Source organism: Fistularia commersonii, chromosome 8 (genome assembly GCF_037954325.1).
Source record: "Fistularia commersonii isolate RoL2024-O1a breed Wild chromosome 8, RoL_Fcom_v1.0, whole genome shotgun sequence".
Lineage (NCBI taxonomy): Eukaryota > Metazoa > Chordata > Actinopteri > Syngnathiformes > Fistulariidae > Fistularia > Fistularia commersonii.
Window position 1 is genome coordinate 2,375,176 of NC_141291.1, and position 21,494 is coordinate 2,396,669.

General features: G+C 46.2%; 1 protein-coding gene across 1 annotated transcript; it reads left to right on the top strand.

Annotated features, from left to right (window-relative positions):
• The first annotated feature begins 1,894 nt into the window (after nt 1-1,894).
• LOC147231585 (serine/threonine-protein kinase H1-like) lies at nt 1,895-21,238 on the top strand. Its single transcript, XM_086151612.1, is given in 4 exon segments — nt 1,895-2,130; nt 8,343-9,051; nt 15,911-16,134; nt 21,130-21,238. Coding segments are annotated over 4 exon segments (1,278 nt in total).
• Nucleotides 21,239-21,494: the final 256 nt, after the last annotated feature.

A 21,494-nucleotide genomic window follows, 5' to 3' on the forward strand; every position in this document is an offset into this window, starting at 1 on the left:
GACCGAGGAAATAGCTCCGCGTTGCCAAGCGCCGCGTTCGTAAGGATCCGCAATTAGGAATCCCTCGTGCGTTCTCGTCCGGCCGTCTTCTGCGGCTTCTCCGAGCAGAGAAGCTTAGAGATGTTTACGACTTAAAAACACCCGGGTCAGATCGCATCATTTTATTTTTCTTCATTAACCCCTTGCGGGAATTTCGTTCTCTGCATTTCACCCGTCGTGGTTGAACCATGAGAAGTTTGGATGCCGTCTAGCAGCGCCAGAGGAGTGTGTGTGTGTGTGTGTGTGTGTGTGTGTGTCAAAAACACTTCGACGCACTCGGAGGAGGCGGGAATCCAACCGGGAGTGTTTCGCCGCACCTAAAAAATGTTTGCATTCTGCTGCTTCTATAAGAATTTGCTTGGTGGATGTAAAGAAGATTAGTGTTACAGAATCGGAAAAAACTATATAACGTCAATAATGGTACAAAACATGGGGTGACAGCATCAAATTGTGAACACCATAGAAATTAATGAAAAAAAAAATACACACATATATATATATATATATATATATATATAAAATCCAATAAAAATGACTCTAAATATAAGAAAACAATTAGAAAATAGCAAAAGGCAACAAAGAACAAATAGACTGCTCAAAAAGAATGTCTTATCAAGAATAAGATAATTTTTCAAATAAGAATCATAGATATACATATATATATATATATATATATATATATATATATATGTCTGTGTGTGTGTGTGTGTGTGTGTGTGTATGTGAATAGATACATCTCTGATCAAAAAAATTAACTATATGAATTATTATTAATTATGATTAATTGTTAATTATATTACAAAAAATTTAAATAAAATAAATAAAAAATTGTGAACATCAAGAATCAAATTTTACAAAAGAAAATATAAATATATATATAAATACATCGCTCAAAAAGATGAAGAGATCGCTAAAATAGCATCCCAGATCTACAAGAATGAAATTCTTATTAAATACTTTTTTCTTTAAATCAGGGGTGTCAAACTCAAGGCCTGTGGGCCGGATTAGGACCGTGAACAGGTTTAATCCGGCTCGCAAAGCTAAAAAATACCAGGTGTGAGGAGTGAATTGAACAATAGGTACATAACAGTAGTTCCTATGTCATGATTTTACCCATCCGGCCCACCTTAGAATAGATTTTCATATATATGTTGCTGTACAGAATTGTGCAAATTGTTAGGAAGTTCGCTCTACATTTGAGGACTTGAAACGTCTTCAAGTTAAGAAATTCAAATCTAGCTGCCACGACAAGAATGTTTTGTCATTCATGTCCTGTTTGACCCGACGGCCGAAAAACTGCCCGGGTCTCAGTTCTTCTCCGGGAGAAGATATGGGGGTGTCTGTCATGAGTTTGTGAAAGGACGGAGGAGACAGGAAGAAGGAGAGGTTAGCTCAAGGCTAGGCTAATGCTAACTATAAGCTTTCCAAGAAATGCATAAAATCAAAAATAAAATTGGGAAAATGGGTAAATCTTGTGTGAGCGGAACTCCAAACGCTGAAAACCCCACCATGTGATTGTCCTTAAAGCCTGGACGTCAGAAAGGAGAGCTTCTGGAAAACACGACGGTTTTATTTTCTTTGTTTCAGAAGCGAATCCCCCCCCTTCGTTGCTCGTCGTCTCCGACACCCCGGCTGCGTTTCCTTCCTCGGCTCGGCTCCGTTTGCATACTGACGGCGCGATCGGCGTCAAAAGCTTCAAAGAAAGTTACCGTTTACGCGACGCTTTCATCAGGCAAGCGAGTATCTCAGACGTCCGGCCGCCGGGCGTCGCCGCTAAAACAATCCGCGCCCCCCTGTCTTTCGGGTTTTTGAATTTCGGGGCCGATATCGGCTTCATTTGGTCGTTTCCTCCGCCATGGGCTGCGGGACCGGAAAGGTGCTGCCGGGGGCGACGAAGAAGGGCTACGTGACGGCGTTCGACGGCGTGCCCGAGAAGCCCTCGCAGGGGAAAAGGTGGTTTCCGGCGTGCGGCGGCGGCGGCGAGGAGCTCCGGGCAGCTTCTCCCGGCAGGAAGCAGATCTCCAGAGATGAGCAGAGGGAGGATAGAATCGTTAAATATAAGGACAGGTTCGATCCGCGGGTCACTGCAAGGTAAATATAACACAATGTTTATTTAAGATAAAATAATCTTTATTGATCCCCATCGGGGGGTTCGTTTTGTCACAGCGGTTTATGTCGATAAATATGAATATAAATAGAGAGACAATTAGAAAGTAGCAAAAGAACAAGAACAAGAAAATCATGATGATTAAGAAGATGAAAAAAAAATAAAAATAATTATATATGTATATTTACGTATGTATGTATAAATGTGTATATATATATAGAGAGAGAGAGAGAAATAAATAAGAAAAAACTAAATATTGTAAATAGAAAAAAATAAAAATTGTGAACATCAAAAATAAAATCAAAAAAAAAATGTACAGATATATGTTTATATATATATATATACTGCTCAAAAAGATAAAGAGAACAGTAAAATAACACATCCTAGATCTGAATGAAGGAAATATTCTTTTTAAATCCTTCTTGTTTACATAGTTTTATGTGCTGACAACAAAATCACACAAAAATGATCAACGTAAGCAAATGTAAGAACCCATGGAGGTCTGGATTTGGTTTTCCTGCTGGTTGTTTTTTTTTTTTTGAGCCATATAAATAAACAGCAAAGACAACAACAACATCGAGGTTAAGAATGGAAAACAGAATAAAAAATAAAAATTAAAAAAAGACAGCAAGGGTGAATATAGGCAACCAAAACGTCTATTTGTGAATTTTTATTTTTCCTAAAAAGCAAACTAAATTTTCAAAGTTTTATTTTCTTTTTGAGCATCATCCTGCTTCTGTTCGATGTTCGCGAACTGTATTTACCACCGCTGATTTTCGCCGTTTCACGACGTACCGACAAAAATCAGCTCAATCGTTTGCTGCCGATGTTAATATGAAAAATCCGTTGTTCATCTCATGAATGCGAAACCAACTCTATTTTTAATTTACAGGTTTTTCCAAGTGCTAGCACGCTACAATGACACGCATGGCATAAAATAATTACCAGTCTCCAAAATGTAAAAACTTTCAACACAACTCCAAAACTTTAAAAACTTTTTAAAATCTTCAAATCTTAAATTTTCAAAACGCATGTTTGCCATTTAAAAACCCCGCCATTCTAAAGCAGTGGGAGAAAAACATGGATCAATTGCTAATTGTTACCCCATCAATCAGAAAGTAAACAGGAAGTAACTTCTTAAAAAAAAATAAATAAATAAATAGAATTAATAAATAAAAATTGTTCAAAATTAACTCATGACAATCTGTTGACTTATTTAATGAAAAAAAAAAAAGTGCAAAAGACGAGAGCGCTTTTCATGAAACCCAACAGGGTGGAGTTAGTCAGACATAAAATCTAGTCAAATAAAGTGCAAAAAGTTTGTCTTTGCTCACATAATATGTAGTTTTTATTCCGGTTTTGTGAATTCCGTTCGGTATTTTGGTAAAAGATTTCTTTTTTTAAAAAAGATGGCACTGGAAGACAAGACCCTGTCACAGCAGCTCCCGCTATCTTTATCTGTTTATTTTCTTGAGTTCTTTATATTTTTGACGGTACACTAACTTCTATCCTTGCTGGTCCCGGCCTGCACGCATTCCGCCTATTTTTGTTTCTTTTATTTTCTGTCGATGCCGTTGTGGCTATATTTATATTGTTGTTTAGTTCTGGTTGTGTATTTTTCACTCTTACTGTTCCATTTTGTTATCCGTTATCTGCCGTCTATTTATTCTATATTTATATTCTATCTTCTAACGTCTCTCTTTTTAAATTTAGAATCATATTGATTTCATTTTTTTCCTATTTTTTTATTTTTTTGCCTATGATTGGCCGTGGGTTAGACGGAGGCAGATGATTGGCCGCAGGTTAGACGGAGGCAGATGATTGGCCGTTGGTTAGATGGAGGCAGATGATTGACCGTGGGTTAGACGGAGGCAGATGATTGGCCGTGGGTTAGACTGAGGCAAATGATTGGCGGTAGGTTAGACGGAGGCAGATGATTGGCCGTTGGTTAGATGGAGGCAGATTATTGGCCGCTGGTTAGACGGAGGCAGATTGGCCGTGGGTAAGACGCAGGCAGGTGATTGGCCGTGGGTTAGACGGAGGCAGATGATTGGCCGTTGGTTAGACGGAGGCAGATTATTGGCCGCTGGTTAGACGGAGGCAGATGATTGGCCGTTGGTTAGACGGAGGCAGATGATTGGCCGTGGGTTAGACGGAGGCAGATGATTGGCCGTGGGTTAGACGGAGGCAGATGATTGGCCGTGGGTTAGACGGAGGCAGATGATTGGCTGTGGGTTAGACGGAGGCAGATGATTGGCCGTTGGTTAGATGGAGGCAGATGATTGGCCGCGGGTTAGACGGAGGTAGATTGGCCGTGGGTAAGACGGAGGCAGGTGATTGGCCGTGGGTTAGACGGAGGCAGATGATTGGCCGTTGGTTAGATGGAGGCAGATGATTGGCCGTGGGTTAGACGGAGGTAGATGATTGGCCATGGGTCAGACGGAGGCAGATGATTGGCTGTGGGTTAGACGGAGGCAGATTGGCCGCGGGTAAGATGGAGGCAGGTGATTGGCCGTGGGTTAGACGGAGGCAGATGATTGGCCGTTGGTTAGATGGAGGCAGATGATTGGCCGCGGGTTAGACGGAGGCAGATTGGCCGTGGGTAAGACGGAGGCAGGTGATTGGCCGTGGGTTAGACGGAGGCAGATGATTGGCCGTTGGTTAGATGGAGGCAGATGATTGGCCGTGGGTTAGACGGAGGCAGATGATTAGCCGTGGGTTAGACGGAGGCAGATGATTGGCCGTGGGTTAGACGGAGGCAGATGATTGGCTGTCATCCCTGCAGGGAGCAGCCTGAAGGGCCAGAAAAAGATCCAAAACTACACCAAATAGCTTCGGTGTTGTTGTTAAGCAGAGATTATAAAAATGTATCTGAATACAAATGTGACAGGTTTCCAGCTGCTACATCCTCTATCACACATTAGAGAATTTAAAACGTAGCGCTGAAAATAATCCTGTGTAATCTACAACTAAGTCCCGCAAATCTTCTCAGCGCGGCGGTAAAAGCTGACGAGCCTCGGCGTCGTTCCCGCGCGTCTGTTTACTTTGGCCTCGGTGTCAAAATAAAATAAAATAAAATAAAATAAACACTTTGTGCAAATCGCCTTCTGGAATCGATGCACGGCCAGAAATGTTTTACAAGCACACACATACACACACACAGGTATACAAAGTACTGCAAAGTGTTTGTGTGTGTGTGTGTGTGTGTGTGGTTGTGTGTGTGTGTGTGTGTCGTCATCCTCAGCCTCTCGTTCGCGTCTCTCTTACAAACGTCTGAGCCCGAGAGCCGTATTTTCCGAATCATCCAGCAGTCTGGAGTCACGCAGGCCCCGCTGTCACTCAGCGTCTCGTCACTTTGAGAATTTGTTGTGGTTTTGCGCCTCAAACACACACACACACACACACACACACACACACACTCCTGAGCTCAGACATCTTGAATGTCATGATTCTTAAATTTCTGTCAAGTCCACTATTTATAAGACCGGAACATGTTTGCATCCGTCAAGCAGGCATGTATGTTTTCATATTCTAACACTTTTATTATCATTATTATTAATGTTGTTGTTGGCTGTTTTTTTTTTTTTTTCTTCCTTTATCTCAACCGTTCATTTATTATCTGCGATCCTTTTCCCGCACTCGAGGTCGCGGCAGAAGCGGGAGGAGGTTCACCTTCTCGTTCCCATGGATGGATTTCTTCATCCATCTCTGGGTCCTCCATCGTGCCCGATGATGATCTGCTATTTGCAAGTCTTGCCGCGGCTCCGGAGTCCCGTCTTCGATTCACACTCGGAGAAGGTGAATTATCGTGAGAAACGGCGCCGACTTCATGTTTCCTTCGTCCGTCGATCGATTTCAGTCAGTGCAGTCGTCGTTGGCGGCGTTTGGATGGCGGCGTCTTCCAGCCAGGTTGGCTTCAGGCTCCGTTTCTTTCTCAGGATTTTCAATTAAGATGAGATAAACTTTAATTTTTGAAGTATGTAGTAAAGAAGTATGTTAGACTGGTGCAGGACATGTATGCTAGCTCTGAGACAGTGTGTTGTGCAGTGTGCAGTGTGCTGTCGGGGTAACAGAGAAGTTCAAGGTGGAGGTGGGACTCCATCTGGGATCAGCCCTGAATCCCATCTTGTTTGCAATGGTGACAGATGAGGTTAGACTGAAATCTCCATGGACCATGATGTTTGCAGATGACATTGTGATCTGCAGTGAGAGCAGACAACACGTAGAGGAACATCTAGAGAGGTGGAGGTATGCTCTGGAAAGGAGAGGAATGAAAGTTAGTCGCAGCAAGACAGAATATATGTGTGTGAATGAGAGGAACTCGGGTGGAACGGTGAGGCTACAGGGAGTGGAGATCAAGAAGCTGGAGGATTTCAGGTGCTTAGGGTCAAAAGTCCAGAGCAACGGAGAGTGTGGAAAAGAGGTGAAGAGACGGGTCCAAGCAGGTTGGAATGGGTGGAGAAAAGTGTCAGGGGTACCAAGAGATAGATGAACATCAGCTAGAATGAAAGGAAAGGTGTACAAGACAGTGGTGAGACCAGCGATGATGTTTGGACTAGAAACTGTTCCAATGACCAAAAGACAGCAGGCAGAACTAGAGGTTGCAGAGATGAAGATGTTGAGGTTCTCTTTGGGAGTGACCAGGATGGATAGGATCAGGAATGAGTCTATCAGAGGAACGGCACATGTTAGATGTTTTGGAGAGAAGGTCAGAGAAGCCAGACTGAGATGGTTGGGTCATGGACAGAGGAGGGATAGAGAATATATTGGTAGACGGATGCTGGAATTGGAGCTGCCAGGCAAGAGGTCTGGAGGAAGACCAAAGAGAAGATTTATGGACGTAGTGAGAGAAGATATGAAGGTAGTTGGTGTGAGAGAGGAGGATACAGAGAATAGGGTTAGATGGAGAAAGTTGACTCGCTCTGGCGACACCTGAAGAAGAAGAAGAAGAAGAAGAAGAAGAAGAAGAAGAAGAAGAAGAAGAAGAAGAAGAAGAAGAAGAAGAAGAAGAAGAAGAAGAGGAAGAAGAAGAAGAAGAAATTCTTTTGTCATAGCGGCAAAACAGTTATAATGTAAAATAAATATGAACATAAATATAAAGAGAGACAGAAGATAGCAAGACATCCTTGAATAAATAGACAGCAAGAACGACATTAGGGATAATAATGGACAACATAAAGGAACGGTAAGGGTGAACAATACACAACCAGAACTAAAGGACAATACAAATAGAGTGACAATAAATTAAATAAGCAGAAATAGGCAGGATGTGTGCCGGCTGGGACCAACAAGGATAAGAAAGACAGCAGAGTTAGTGCAAGACATGTGGATGTGAAGGAAGTGAGGTTGCGGAAGCAGCACAGATGCACCTCAGGCCGGTCAGAGTTGTCGTACAGTCTGATGGTCGTGGGTGCAAAGGAGCGTCCGAGGCGTCGGGTTTGGGACCAACCGTCGGCCGAAGGAGCTCCCGGTTTGTCCTTCACCCTCCTTGCCGCCACCGGTTGGAGATGATCCAGGTTCGGTCCCACCAGCGAGCCGGCTTCCCTCACCATCTTGTCGAGCCAAGTCGGTCTCTCAGTTGAGTTGGGGCAGCGTGGCTCAGGAGGTCGAGTCTTCGGAACTGAACATTTCCGGTCGGAAATGAAGTGGTTCATCGGTGATGGGTGCATTGTAGAGAACGCAGGATAGAATTTTTCATTATCAATAATCTTTTCAAATGAGCGTCGCATTTCTGTCGTTGGGCATCCCGATGATGTGGCCTCCATACGGACATACAAGTACCTGGTCTTGCGAAGTATCCTCCCTGTGGAGGCTCTTAGTCATCCAGGTTGTGGTGAATTTGCGTCAAAATCTTCTCATTGTGCCAACTGGACTTGAATTTCGTCACTTTCAGACGTTTTCACCCATCGTTGAAACGTCTTCAAGTCCAGTTGGTCCACCTCCTGCAGGTGTGGGAGGAACCCGGGGGAGCCCCAGGCAGACATGGGGAAAAGATGGGGGACCAAGAAGGGACCTTCTTGCAGTGAGGCGGGAGTACTGCGCCGGGCGTGCATGCTAACATAAAATTTAAAAAATGCTCCTTTATTTCTAATCAAACTATCTTGTTCCAAACAAAACCAGTTCAAGGTAAACGTCAGAAACGATTGTTCTTCAGGAGTCCATCGTTGATCCCGTTGTTCCGATCTGTCGTCTCCAGGTATGACATCAAGGCTCTGATCGGCCGCGGGAGCTTCAGTCGCGTCGTGCGCGCAGAGCACAAGCAGACCCGCCAGCCGTTCGCCATAAAAATGATGGAGACGGAGGCGGCGCAGGGACGTGAGGTTTGCGCCTCCGAACTGGCGGTCCTGCAGCGGGTGAAGCATCGCAACGTGATCCGGCTGATCGAGGTGTTTCAGTGCGCCGGACGGGTCTACGTGGTGCTGGAGCTGGCCACCGGCGGGGAACTCCTGGACCGGGTCGTCAGTAAGGGACGCTTCACGGAGCAAGATGCCACCCTGGCTCTGGAAATGGTGCTCGCAGGGGTCGGATACCTGCACGGGCTCGGTATCACCCACAGGGACTTAAAGCCAGAGAATCTCCTCTATTACCACCCCGGGGCAGATTCCCGACTTCTGGTGACCGATTTTGGACTTGCTACCTTTGGTGGCGCAGCCTCTGACGTCGCAAGTACCGACAATCTGCACGACGGTACGAAAAGTACCTTGTCCTTGAGGACCATGTGTGGAACTCCTGAGTACATGGCCCCTGAAGTTTTGCTTAGGAGACCTTACTCCTGTGCGGTGGACATGTGGTCCCTCGGGGTGGTCACCTACATCCTGCTGAGCGGGTCCATGCCCTTCGAGGACGACTGTCGGAAACGGCTCCACGGCTCGATTCTCAGAGGAAAATACAGCTTCCGTGAAGACGTAAGTGCTGTTTTTTGATGTTTCTACACATCTAGATTTGAGGGTGTTCCTTTATGCATCGGCAGCAGGAGCTCCAGGGCCCATGGCTTCCCGTTCGAGCGCGTGGGGAATTGTTTAGCGAGTGTGTCTAGCACACTTCACGACATTGCCAGCGACTCTCAGCCAAGTCTGGTCTGACAGCCAGCAAAGAAATGTGATTTGCAAACCGGATTCCTCCAGGAGGGACTTGATAGTAAAACGGGAGGCATCATCTGTTGAGGGAAGACTTCCCGTTCATGAGGCCCTTCGAGGTCAATGTTTTTAACGACAAAGGGATGAACTTTTTTCTTTTTACCTTCCTGCTGGTCCTCTACAGCATCTTTAGCCAGAAGACTCATGTATGCTCAGGCATAAACAGGTACATCTGTTTCAAACGTCCTCAAACGTCACTGCCCATGTGCTTCGTGTTGCCGTAGTTGTTGAGCAATGTAGTCCAGAGTTCACTGGCCGGTACTGTGTTCTGGTTCAGGCAACCACAAACACGGCGGTGTCCCAGGCGCTGGTGATGATGTACATTCTCAGAAAGAGAAGATTCACGGTGACCCGTCGACTGTTGACTTCTTCTTCTCTGTCCTTTGCAGAGAAGTAGTAGTCAACAGTCCAGAAGTCAACTGCTCTCGTGCTTTCTACGCGTCTTCCACCATTGTGGTTGTTGAGCAGTGCAGTCCAGAGTTCACAGGCCGATACTGTGTTTCATTTCTGACAAAAACAAACATGGCGGCGTCCCAGGAGCTGGTGATGATGTACATTCTCAGAAAGAGGCAGAGCCATTAGATTCATGGTGACCCGTCGACTCTTGACAACTTCTTCTCCGGTCACCATTGAGCATACTGTGCAACACTGACCCCACCGACTTCCGGTGGTACCGTTTGACTTCTTCTCTGTTCCTTTCTGACGTCGGCATTGAGCATACTGCACAACGCTGACCCCACCGACTTCCGGTGGTACCGCTCTGTTTGGCTAGGCATCCGCAAGCTCCCTGATAACGCACAGAATTGCACAGAGGACAATCAGAAGGCTGAGAGTACAGGAGCCAGGAAATTTCCCCTGAACTCGTGCTTCTTCCCCCTCCGGCTGCTCCCTTCAGGGGAGGCCACAACAAATCATCTGCCCCCATCTAACCCTATTCTCTGTATCCTCCACTCTCACACCAACTAACTTCATATCCTCTTTCACGACATCATAAATCTCCTCTGGGCCTCCTGTCTGGCAGTTCCAATCTCCGCAGCCTTCTACCAACATATTAACTATCCCTGTCCAAACCATCTCGGCATGACTTTATCTGCAAAACATCTAACCTGCTGTCCCTCTGATGGACTCATTCCTGATCCCGTCCATCCTCTCCCAAAGAGGAACCTCCATGTTTTCACCTCTGCTGCCTCCAGCTCTGTTTTAATGACTTGGCCAACTGATATTTAGCTTAATGAAGAAGAAAAATGTTGTCACCGTTCTCCATTCCGACCGACCCATTGTCGTAGCTGTCGTAGCTGTCGTAGCGAATCGTAGCTTAGCGACCGCAACCCTGTAATCGTTAATCCCCAAAGCTCGACGCAGAAATGATAACGTTTTATTTTCACCGTATAGTGAAGAGCATCAAAATATTTATTATTTTGTTCATATTTTTCGCCCCTGTTTTGTCTCTTTAAAAAATGACGTCACCCCCAATGGGTTGCCCCTCGGACCCCTTTCCGTCGTACAGATGACAAACGATGAGTTGTTTTATTAGCCTTCTCCTTGGAGCTCAGCGGTATGTTTGGTTTTGCTCTTTCACGCCGAATACACCCCGGGCCGGATTACTCACCAGGCTTTAACTCCTGCCGTATTCACGGGGATCGACTGACATTCAGGCGTTCGAGAAGCTCCTGCGCAACTGCCGGGACCATCATCTCTGCGCTCGCCAATGCACAGGCCACCAAAAGTAAACAATACCGCGCAATCCTTCCAGAGTTTACGCAGAGGCTTATAGTTACGATTTCTTAGAAGCTTACTACCCGCCTCCGACATGGAAAATCCTCAGACGGATAAATCCGGAGGGGACGTCGCGGAGCAATCGCAATCGACTTGACAACGGGGCTGTTGTCATCATGACTCGTACTCTCCGTCGCGACAAGTTGATAATGTTATAATATGTGACAAAGGAACATGAGTGTTGTGGAAATGCGGGCCTCGGCCGCGAGAAGTGTTCTTCACGAGGTTCAGAAGGGTGCTTCTCCTTCGGACAACAAGACTTTCAACAGCTCCTGCAATTCCCTCCTCCTATTAAACCCGGAGGCTTCCAGTTAAAGGCCTCCTTCTTCACGCAAAGATGTTTTTAATGTCGGAGAGGCTGATGAGAACGGGAGGACCTCAAATGTGGGTAAAGATCCGGTACATTGGAAAGAAGGTCGAGCATACCGATGGTCTCCTGAGAACACGCTCTTGTCGTTGCAGAAGAAGACTACATGATGGTACAAGGACAACCATCAAGTCGCCTTGTAAATGGAAGTTCTCGGTCATTCCAAGAGAAACCCTAAAATCTTCTTCCTTTGGGCTGCTCCCTTCAGGGGTCGCCTCAGCCAATCACCTGCTTCCGTCTCTCTCTCTCTGCCGTCTTTGGTCTCCATCCAGACCTTCTCCCTGGTTCTTCCAACCTACCCAGATAGAACCCAGAATTTCTCTTGTCCAAACGTCTCCAGAACATGCGACGTCCCCCTGATGGACTTTCCTGATCCTCCTCAATCCCAAAGAGGAACCTCCACAGCTTCACCTCTGCTTCTCTGGTCTTCCTCCAGACCTCAGCTCAGCATCCTTCCACCCAGATCTTCACCATCCCTCCTCTGTCCACGTCCAAAACCATCTCAGTCTGAATTTATCTCCAGAACATCTAACACCCTTCATCTGGACGTCATGAATACATCGGACAGGCGATGGACCTGTCAGATCATGTAAACCCATGAAAACGTTCTTCCACCGAAGAGCAGATCCACCTTGACTTGCGAGACGTTTGCCGGCGGCTCAAGATGTTCCCGTGGTCCAGATCTTCTCCTCGCCGCCCCTTTCAAACTATTCAAATTTGAGTTTGGCTTTTTCTCTTGTTTTTTTTTTCTTCTTCTAAATGATGGGTTTTGAATTGAAAAGGATAAGTCAGTATGTGTGTGTGTGTGTGTGTGTGTGTGTGTGTGTGTGTGTGTGTCTTCCCATCTCACCATCAACACCACAAACGCACACTGTGTCGCTCCATCCCCATCGACTCTCCCCTACGCCTTGCAGTACTACTAACACACACATCCTCTCTCACACACACACACACACACACACACACACACACACACACACACACACACACACACGTCGACATGGTGAGCAGAGGAGGCTGGGAAACACAAGAGGGAGAACCAGCGTCTGTATTACTTCGGGGCTATTTTTTAAAGCACATCACTCACACTGGACAGAAACAGGGAGACCGTTTCCATCTGTGCATGTGTGTGTGTGTGTGTGTGTGTGCATCATATCTGTGTAGCCTTTTACATTTAAAGCATTAGTTCTGCCGCCTTCCTGCCTCCTCTGCATTCCGCCGCCACTTTTGTCAGTGAAGCCATATTTTCTTGACCCGCCGTCTGCGGCGCCGCTTCCAGAAGGGGGGAAAGGTTGACCCATCCTGCCCCCTAGTGAGCGCCGCCGGAACTCCTCCTCCTCCTCCTCCTCCCGACCCCGGCCGTGGAGGAAGCGCCCCGACGGAGCCGAGGCTCCCCTTGCGTCCGAGGGGTTCGGGGTGTTTCGATTACCCCCCTCCCCTGGTTTTAGCCGCGGCGCGGATTAGCCCGTCGTTAGCGGGAGCGTCGCGTGGAAACGCCGCGAGGTGATTCAGATCCGAGCCGGCGATAAGGAAAGGCGGGGTTTCCTCAGTCGAGTTCATTACTCAAAAGTATATTATCCCCGGTTGCATTAGCATAATCCAGCCTCCCAGCAGCGGCTTCATTTGTTGCAATTATGGCTTTGTCAGTTAAAGATGTAGCGCGGCGCAAACACAGTCGGCCGAGCTTCTTATTCACTCTTAACAAGATGTTGCTCAATAAACCCCGAGCCCTGTAGGTTTACCCGCCGCTGAATCTACAACCCTCCCTCCCTCCATGCCGCCGCTCACCGCCGATGTATAACACCGGCCCCCTCGCCCGCCGCCGTAAAGCTTTTCCTCGCGTCTCCGAGCAAAGCGAAAGCGTCGGCTCGCTTCCCGGGACTGTTAGAATATTCGGTCGTGATTATAAAGCATCGTGTTGACATACATTCATTGTATTTACTGTTTATTTGGATTATAGTCCTTGAGTGACGTGAGGACGCTCACGTCAAGAGAGGGACTTGCAAAATCTCCTGTCAAATTATAGAATCTCCAACCTCACATTATTATTTCGCTATCATTTGCAAAGACTGTTAAAATGTAAGTGCGAGACCCCGTCATGTAATGCTTTTCCAGTGACACCCCTGTGGATAATCGACCAGAGCCAGGGGGTCGGGGAAGTCATTATCAGGACTTCTTGCGACCCTTTTGGCCAAAAGGTATAAAATGAGCCTGATCCTGACATTCATTCTGGCCCGGGGATATCCCGTAAGTGAATTTTCCTGACTTTGAATAAACCATTCTTGCTTGTTTTGTTCCTGGCCGTTGTGACGTTTATCCCCGAATGATAATCCGAACACACCGGGACAACAAAGTCCGGTCCCGTGGCAGGAGCCACAAAAACGGACAGGACGTCTCTTTAAAGAGTTGTTTATTGTTATTATGCAAGCGTAGCCACATTTCCTACGGCGAGCATGAAAATGAGGCGCAAAAATACATGACGGCAGAATGTTACAAGTTGTGGAACGAAAGAAGGGACTGGAGACGTTTTAAATGCGTGATTCGGGTTTCCTGGTTTAGCTATTTCCCGTCAAGGACAAAAGGCTAGCTAGGTGGGAAATAACACCATAAGGACAAAGTTAGGAGAGATTTTTTTTTTTTTTTTTTTCCTCGAGGCAGATTTGCAAGCCGGCGGTGTTCCGGCAGCTGCGCGCGCTCCTCTCCAGTCGTCGCGCCTCAAGAATAGCCGAGGCCCTCCTCCTTTGAATTCCCCTCGCCGGCAACAGTCTCACGATTGTCAATTTCATGCTTGATTAATTGTCATTACCCCGCCGGAGACAAAAAAAAAAAAAAAAAAAAAAAGAGGTGTGCGGGGGAGAAATGCATTTCAAGATTAAAATGGAGAGCGAGACCTCCCTAAAGAGGCAGGCCGGGCGCGCGCCGGCGCCGCCGGACGACCGGGGAGTTGATTTTTACTGTATTTAGCATTTGTTCTGCTAGCGGAGGCGCCGCCGGGACGCTGTTATCACGTAACCGACGGCAACCGTTCGCATCCCCTCAAGTCCCACTCGGTCCAGGGAGCAGACCTCCGGCGTCCGGATGACGGGGAGCCGTCTCCGATCCCGGGGGGGCGATGATTGTTCTGAGGATTCTTCGCCGGGGGTTCGCGGCGAGGAGGGGAAATATGCAGCGTTTTGGAAAAAAATGAGCACACGGCATGCATGAACATGTATTCAAACACACACACACACACACACACTCTCTCTGAGCAGGGCTGCCCAACCCCCCCCCGAAGGCTTTATCCGTTCAGCCAAGACTCTCACCTCCCTTTTTTGCCCAGTGACATTTAGCTTTCCTTTGACTTCGGTTGTGCCCGTGGAGCCCGAGGTGCCCGCGGATCGCGGTCCTTCTCTCGCAAGCTGATTTGAAGCTTTTGTTTCCCAAAGGCGCCGGCGGCTCGACGACCGGAGGTGACGGGGAATTTACGTAGATGAGACCGGATGCATTGCTTTGCGGTCATTTGGCAGACGCTTTTATCCAAAGCAACGTGTAAGAAGTGAAATTCGGTCTCCGAAGATCCGAAGTAGCGGTAGTCGGAAGTCAGAAGTGACCACTCAACCAAATAACCTTCTCTGAACCATATACATACATACATTCAGTTCATCCATTTTATTTTTGATTTGTGCGATTTCTAGGGTAGTGCTCGGTGAAGAGGTATGCTTTCAGCTCACGGCGAAAGATGGGCAGTGACCCCGGGTTTCGGACCTTTTTGGGACTTCGTTCCACCGCCGAAGAGCCGAGACCGAGAAGAACCGAGACCGGTTGGATCGGCAGCCGGGGCTCTGAGCGATGGGGTGGACGGTCGCCGAAAGGCGGCGGATCGGAGGGGACGGGTCAGGACATGTAGCTTGATCAAGACGGGGTTGCCCCATTCACCGCCCGGTAGGCGAACACCAGGGACTTCAACTTGATGCGGGCGGCTACCGGGAGCCGGTGTAGGGACATAAGAAGGGGAGTTGTGAGGGAGAATTTGGGACTTTCTGAAGAAGCTCCAGAGGCCTGATGGTCACCACTTGGGCACCGGCAAGGAGGGAGTTGCGGTCGTCCAGATGAGAGATGACTAGAGCCGGGATGAGTATCTGCTCTGTATCCTCTGTAAGGAATCTGTGACTCTTCCTGATGTTGTGGAGGAGGAATCTGCAGGAACGTCCGACTGCTGCGACGTTCCCTGAGAATGACGGTTGGTTGTCTGGAACCACACCAAGGTTTCTCGCAGTTGTGGTCGGCCTCACCGCGGTGGTGTCCATGGTGACGGCCAGGTCTTTGTGCGGACAACCTTTCCCCAGGAGAAAGGCAGCTCAGTCTTGTCTAGGTTGAGCTTCAGGTGGTTTGTCGCCATCCAATCTGAGATGTCGGACAGTCGAGCTGTAACTCGGGTTTCCACCTGAAGGACGGGATCAGCTGTGTGTCGTCGGCATAGCATCCAATTTTCCGTTTTCTCCGCAGCCCTGGCCGTCCGTGTCCAACCCGGCCAAGGATTTCATCCGGCGTCTCCTGACACGGGATCCATCCGCCCGTCTCACCGCCGTCCAGGCCGTCCGTCACCCCTGGGTCGTCACCGGGGCGGCGAGCTCCTCGGCGAGGAACCTCCACCGATCCATCTCCCGGAATCTCAGACGGCGAGCGTCGCGCTGCTCGCCCAGATGACGCCCGGGAGTCTAAACGAATAGGCGTCGTGGAGAACATCTTGGACGGACCGGCTTTCAACGTCGAAGGCTCCGGAGCTCCTGGAGCTCCGGAGCCTTCGAGATCGATGAGCAGGCTAATGGAGGGCTGGCGCCAGCTGTCCGGGATCTGAGCGTGGAGCTCTTTATGGGAAGCCGGAAAGCCAAGGACGGGTGCCGGGACCCGAACGACCTCCTCCTGGAAGGAACTCACGCCCTGCAGGCTGAGCTTCTTACCAATTTTTTCTTTTTTTTTTGTGGGTTCATTTGTTCGTTTACGTCCTGAGAAACCGATCCCGCAGGGTCCTTCGTTTTTTTTTTTTTTTTTTTTTTTTTTGCGAACTCGGACGCGTCCAGGCTGGAAAAAAAATCTAGAAAAATCTCAGAAATTCATTATACCATATTTTTTGGACCAGAAAGCGTCCGCTTTATACGGCCTAATATCAATGAACGGGTTTTTTTTTCATAAACCGAGGCGCGTGATAAAACACGCGATATATAAAGACAAACAAAACGGCCCGTTTTCGTCGAACTTTGTTCATCTCATTCGTCTCGCTTTGTTCCCTCGGATCTCGGAATTTTGGGGGGGTCCTCATACACACAAATGTACATTAATATTAAAATTTAGGCGAGGAGGAGCGGACTACGCACTGTTTTCTGATTGGTTTATCGTTGTTCGCGATAGCGGACACCTGAAGTTAGCGTGAGGCTGCAACAGCGTTGTATTCCAGCACTACATGATTATCTAGAAGATAAGATAAACTTTATTGATCTCCATGGGGGAAATTCCTTCGTCACAGCAGCGTAATGTCAAAATAATAAAAATAATAATAATAAATTAATCATAATAATAATACAGGACTGTCTCAGAAAATTAGAATATTGTGATAAAGTTCATTATCTTCTGTAATGCAATTACAAAAACAAAAATGTCATACATTCTGGATTCATTACAAATTAACTGAAATATTGCAAGCCTTTTATTATTTCAATATTGCTGATTATGACTTACATCTTAAGAAAACTCAAAAATCCTATCTCAAAATATTAGAAGATCATGAAAAAGTTTTTTTTTTCTTTTAATTGCATTACAGAAGATAAAGAACTTTTTCACAATACTCTAATTTTCTGAGAAAGTCCTGTAATACTACTACTACTACTACTACAAATAATAATAATAATAATAATAATAATAATAATAAAATAAATAACAAAAATAAATATCAATATAAATATTGAAAGTTGTATATTAATATATTACATATATTAATTTTGTTGTATATTAATATTGTTGCATATTGTATATTAATATTAATATTAATATTAAAAGTATTAAAGTTGTTCTTATCTTAATATAAATATCTTAATATCTTATCTTAATATGAATAGAAAGGCAGAGGACAGGTTATAGCAAGACAAAAAATGAATGAATAAAATCTACAAATAAATTGACAGCAGATAGGCAACAACAACAACAACACCAAGGATGACAATTGGCAACATGAAGGAACAACGAGGGTAAAAAATACACCACTAGAACAAAACAATATAAGTAGGGTGACTATCTCACGTTGTCTAAAGTTGCAACCCATAAATTTAATAAAGCTTCGTCGCTCCCCAAAGTCGCACTGAAACTTTTCTTTTTGAGCACAGTCTAGCACATCAAATTGGTTGGAGGTCAGTAAGCGTAACAAGAATTCATACATAAGGCGCACCTGATTATAAGGCGCAGGGCCGGAGGCTTCGAAGTGCGCCTGCGAAAAATACAGTATATAGAAAATAAAAGCAGGATCATTTTGAATCATTTCAAAGATTAGAAGACAGGAGAGGAATGTTGATCTCTTAAGAAATAATAAAAACTCTCCAGAACCAAAGGCAAGAGGGTTATTATTTCCTTACATTCTGAGGCAGAAATAGAAATTTCCGTCGTCTTTTGTTGTCATTCCCAGTGCGCGGCGGCGGCGGCGGCGTCTGTGCAGCCACTGACGGCGCCATCAGGATGTTCTGTGACAGCCCTCCATCAGCTTGAAAGGGAGCTCTGGATTTAAGAGACTCTTTGCTCTTGCTTCAAATGCTACGTGAGCCATAAATAACAGCAGACAACAAAACAATCCCTATTTGCGGCGATTGTTGTTTTTTTTTTTTTTACTTTTTTGTTCTAATGGTGATAGAAATGTGCAACAGGAAGGATGTAAAGGCGTCAGTCGTAGGTTTTCTGATGTTAAAAAAAAAAAAAAAAAAAAAAAGCCCGTCTAACGGTGTCGTCCGCGGCGGTTAGCTTTGGATTTTTTTTTTTTTTTTTTTTTTTTTTTAAACAAACATTGTGAGAAAATTAAAGGAATCCACCGATGATGGGATTAGTTCATGGTTGTTCTCCACGTATCTGCGTGGGTTCCTCACGGTTCTCCGGGTTCTTCCCAAAGTCCAAACACATGCAGGAGGTTCACTGGAGACCCTGAATTGTCCAATTGTGCAAATGAGAGGGTGAATAGATGTATGTCTTTAGATGCCGCCCTGTGATTGGCTGATGACTGTTCCATACTGAACCCTCTCGCCCAATCAGAGCTGGGATTGGCTCCACCCCCCCCCCAAGACCAATAATTGCAGGAAAAGCGGTTTAAAAATAAATGAATACAATGAATGACTGACGTTTTAACAACAATACTCAAGATTCAAAGTGTTTATTGTCATATGTACAGTGTGGAAACGTGTTTCCCTGTAAAATGATGGCTTTCGTAAATTCATTTTCAGGCCAAACATATATATTTTCACCTCAATCAACTCCTTATTCAAGGTATGTCTCGGTTTTTGGCGTTTTCTTAAACACTTTCAGTTACTTTAAGATAACGACACATTTCCCGACCCCTTTTTTCGCTTCCGTCCGAAAAGCCCGTCTACGTCGTTCGCCCGAGATCACGTATAGAAAAAAGCGGCTCTCGTGAAAGAAAAAAAGTGAATCGGTCCAGTCAAGTGTGCGGTTTTGCATAAATTCTTTGCGGAAGATGCCGGTGGTCGTCGTGGGATATCAGCAGCTGACAGGCAGGAGCCGCTAAACCTGGGGGTAAATTGCGAATTCAAAGAAAACACGAAAAGGATTCTCAGAAGTAAGACGTTCCGCTAAGAAGGCAAGGTCAGGGACTGAACCGACAAAGGATGCGGAACAGATGGACGACGGAGACAAACCCAACCGCAAAGTGAACTAATTAGAGCAGACGGTTGCAGAACATAAGGGCGGGAGAGGAGCTGATTGGACGCCGACACAACGGGGACGGGAGGGGGGCGTCCGGGGCCGATTAGCTTTAGAAGACACAGGTAAACAACAGGCGGGAAGTGGAGCGAGGGTGGCTGCGAGAGGATTTAAAAATAAACCGGATAGTTACGAGGAGGCCAATTCTCTTTAGAACGTATCCAAACAATCCCCGAGGCCACGTCTGGCTCCTCCTCTGCCAGCTTTATGTAATATTTATATAGAAAAGAGGGAGAAAGCGCCGTGTAATTTATGTCTCCCTGCACCCAGAGAGCCGGCTGGCGGCTTCAACCACACATGGGAGCGGTTTTAATTTGCTTTATTATTGACGTTGTTGACTCGAAGGCTGGTTCTTTGGGTTCCTCCTCGGGAATACGCTGAGATTGGCCGGTGTGTGACTTCATTTTGTCATTCATTCAGTCATTCGTAACTGCGCCGGCAAACCCAGGGTTTTTTAGGGGGGCTCCGATTGGCCGAGAGTTGGGCCGCATTTAGAGATATAAAACCAATCACCCTGTCATTCACAAGTGATGTAGAAATATGCAATTATTCCGTCCGTATAAAAACATGAAGCCATTCATTCACTCATTCATATGTCACATAAAGCCATTATAGCAGTGGTGGGCCGTCCGGGCCTGCAAGGCCTTCTCTGCTGGCCTAAAAATATCTGAATTTAATTATATTTTGTCTGTGAATACTTATTAAATAATTCCGAATGGTCTGTCCGCTTCCTTTCATAGCTTTTTCCTTGGCTGCGCTTCCGGTCATGTATTTTCATACTAAAGCATTTAACCAATCACATTTCAGCTATTATTTGTTGCCAGGCAGGGTCTGCCAAGGCCTTCTGGAAGGCTGCGGTAACGTCAACGTGTCACACGCCCTTTGATTGGATAGTCAGAGAGCGTACTAGCTAGAGCTAGCAGGCGAGCGTGGACATAATAGCTAATTTGTCAACCCATGACAGCTGAAGGAAGAGAAAAAATGTCAAGACCATTTTCAAGATGGACGTCTCAAGAAAAGCTGGACATGGTTGAGAAAGGTCGGGCTAGCTGGCCTGTTGCAGCGAGGATAAGGATTTGTCCGTCACTTTCAGTCCGCTAACTGCATAGTAAGATGGGTTTTATAGCAGTTATTGAGGGGTGGATTGATAAATATAGCACTAAAAAAGGCCTTAGTGTGAAATTCACGGCCCGCCGCTGCTTTATAAACATACAACCATCCAGCCTGTCATTCACACAGACATTCATTCACTCCATATAAAGCATAAAAACAAACAATTTCACCCTCTCATTCACGAGTAATATAGAAATATATAATCATTCACTTCTTGTGCATTGATTATCAATGTCTTAAGCGTCATTTGATAACCAAAAAAAATAATAAATTGACACGGAGTATCCCCTGCAAATTCATCATGGAGAATATTCACTCGGGTCCCACTCGGCATTTTTGTTTTATTTCTCCCAGAAGGTGAGACTTTTAGATCTGGGAAGAAAAAAAAAAAAAGCCCCCAAGTAGCTTTTCTCTGTCTTCCCAGCGGCGTCACATCAGATCTGAAAATTGCTACCTCACTTTAAAGAAATCGCTGTGACCCGCGGGGCACGGCTGTTTGGAACCGCTGGCGAGCTGCCTTTCCGTCCGGGAACACCTTTTCAATTGGCCTAAACAGGAGCCTGGGGAAAATGAAAACTTCCCTTTCAATCCCCTCGCTGTGATTTTTCACTCCGTCTCTGGGGCGTCGTATCGGACGAAAGCTCTGCGTCCGTCCAATCGGAGAGTCGGAGGTCGGATTCCCGGCTACTCCTGCTTGCACGGGGAAGTGTCCTGATGGTCCGGTTGTTCTGGACATGTATGACCGGGTGAACAGCATCCGGTGTGGAGCGCTTTACAAATGCGGACAATTTCTGTAAACTATCTTTCGCTGTCTTTGTGAACGGTTTGGATTTCACACAGCGGAAGGAGCTTCTTGTTCATTTCTAGACGTTACTGAAGAATTTACAGGGAAGGCCGGTTGGCCCCGGGCATCCAGCGGATGGGGAAATTCAATCAGAGAGAGAAATAAGATGGTAATTTTCCTATTTCAGCGTTGATAAATTTTTTTTTTTGAGGCTCACCGAGC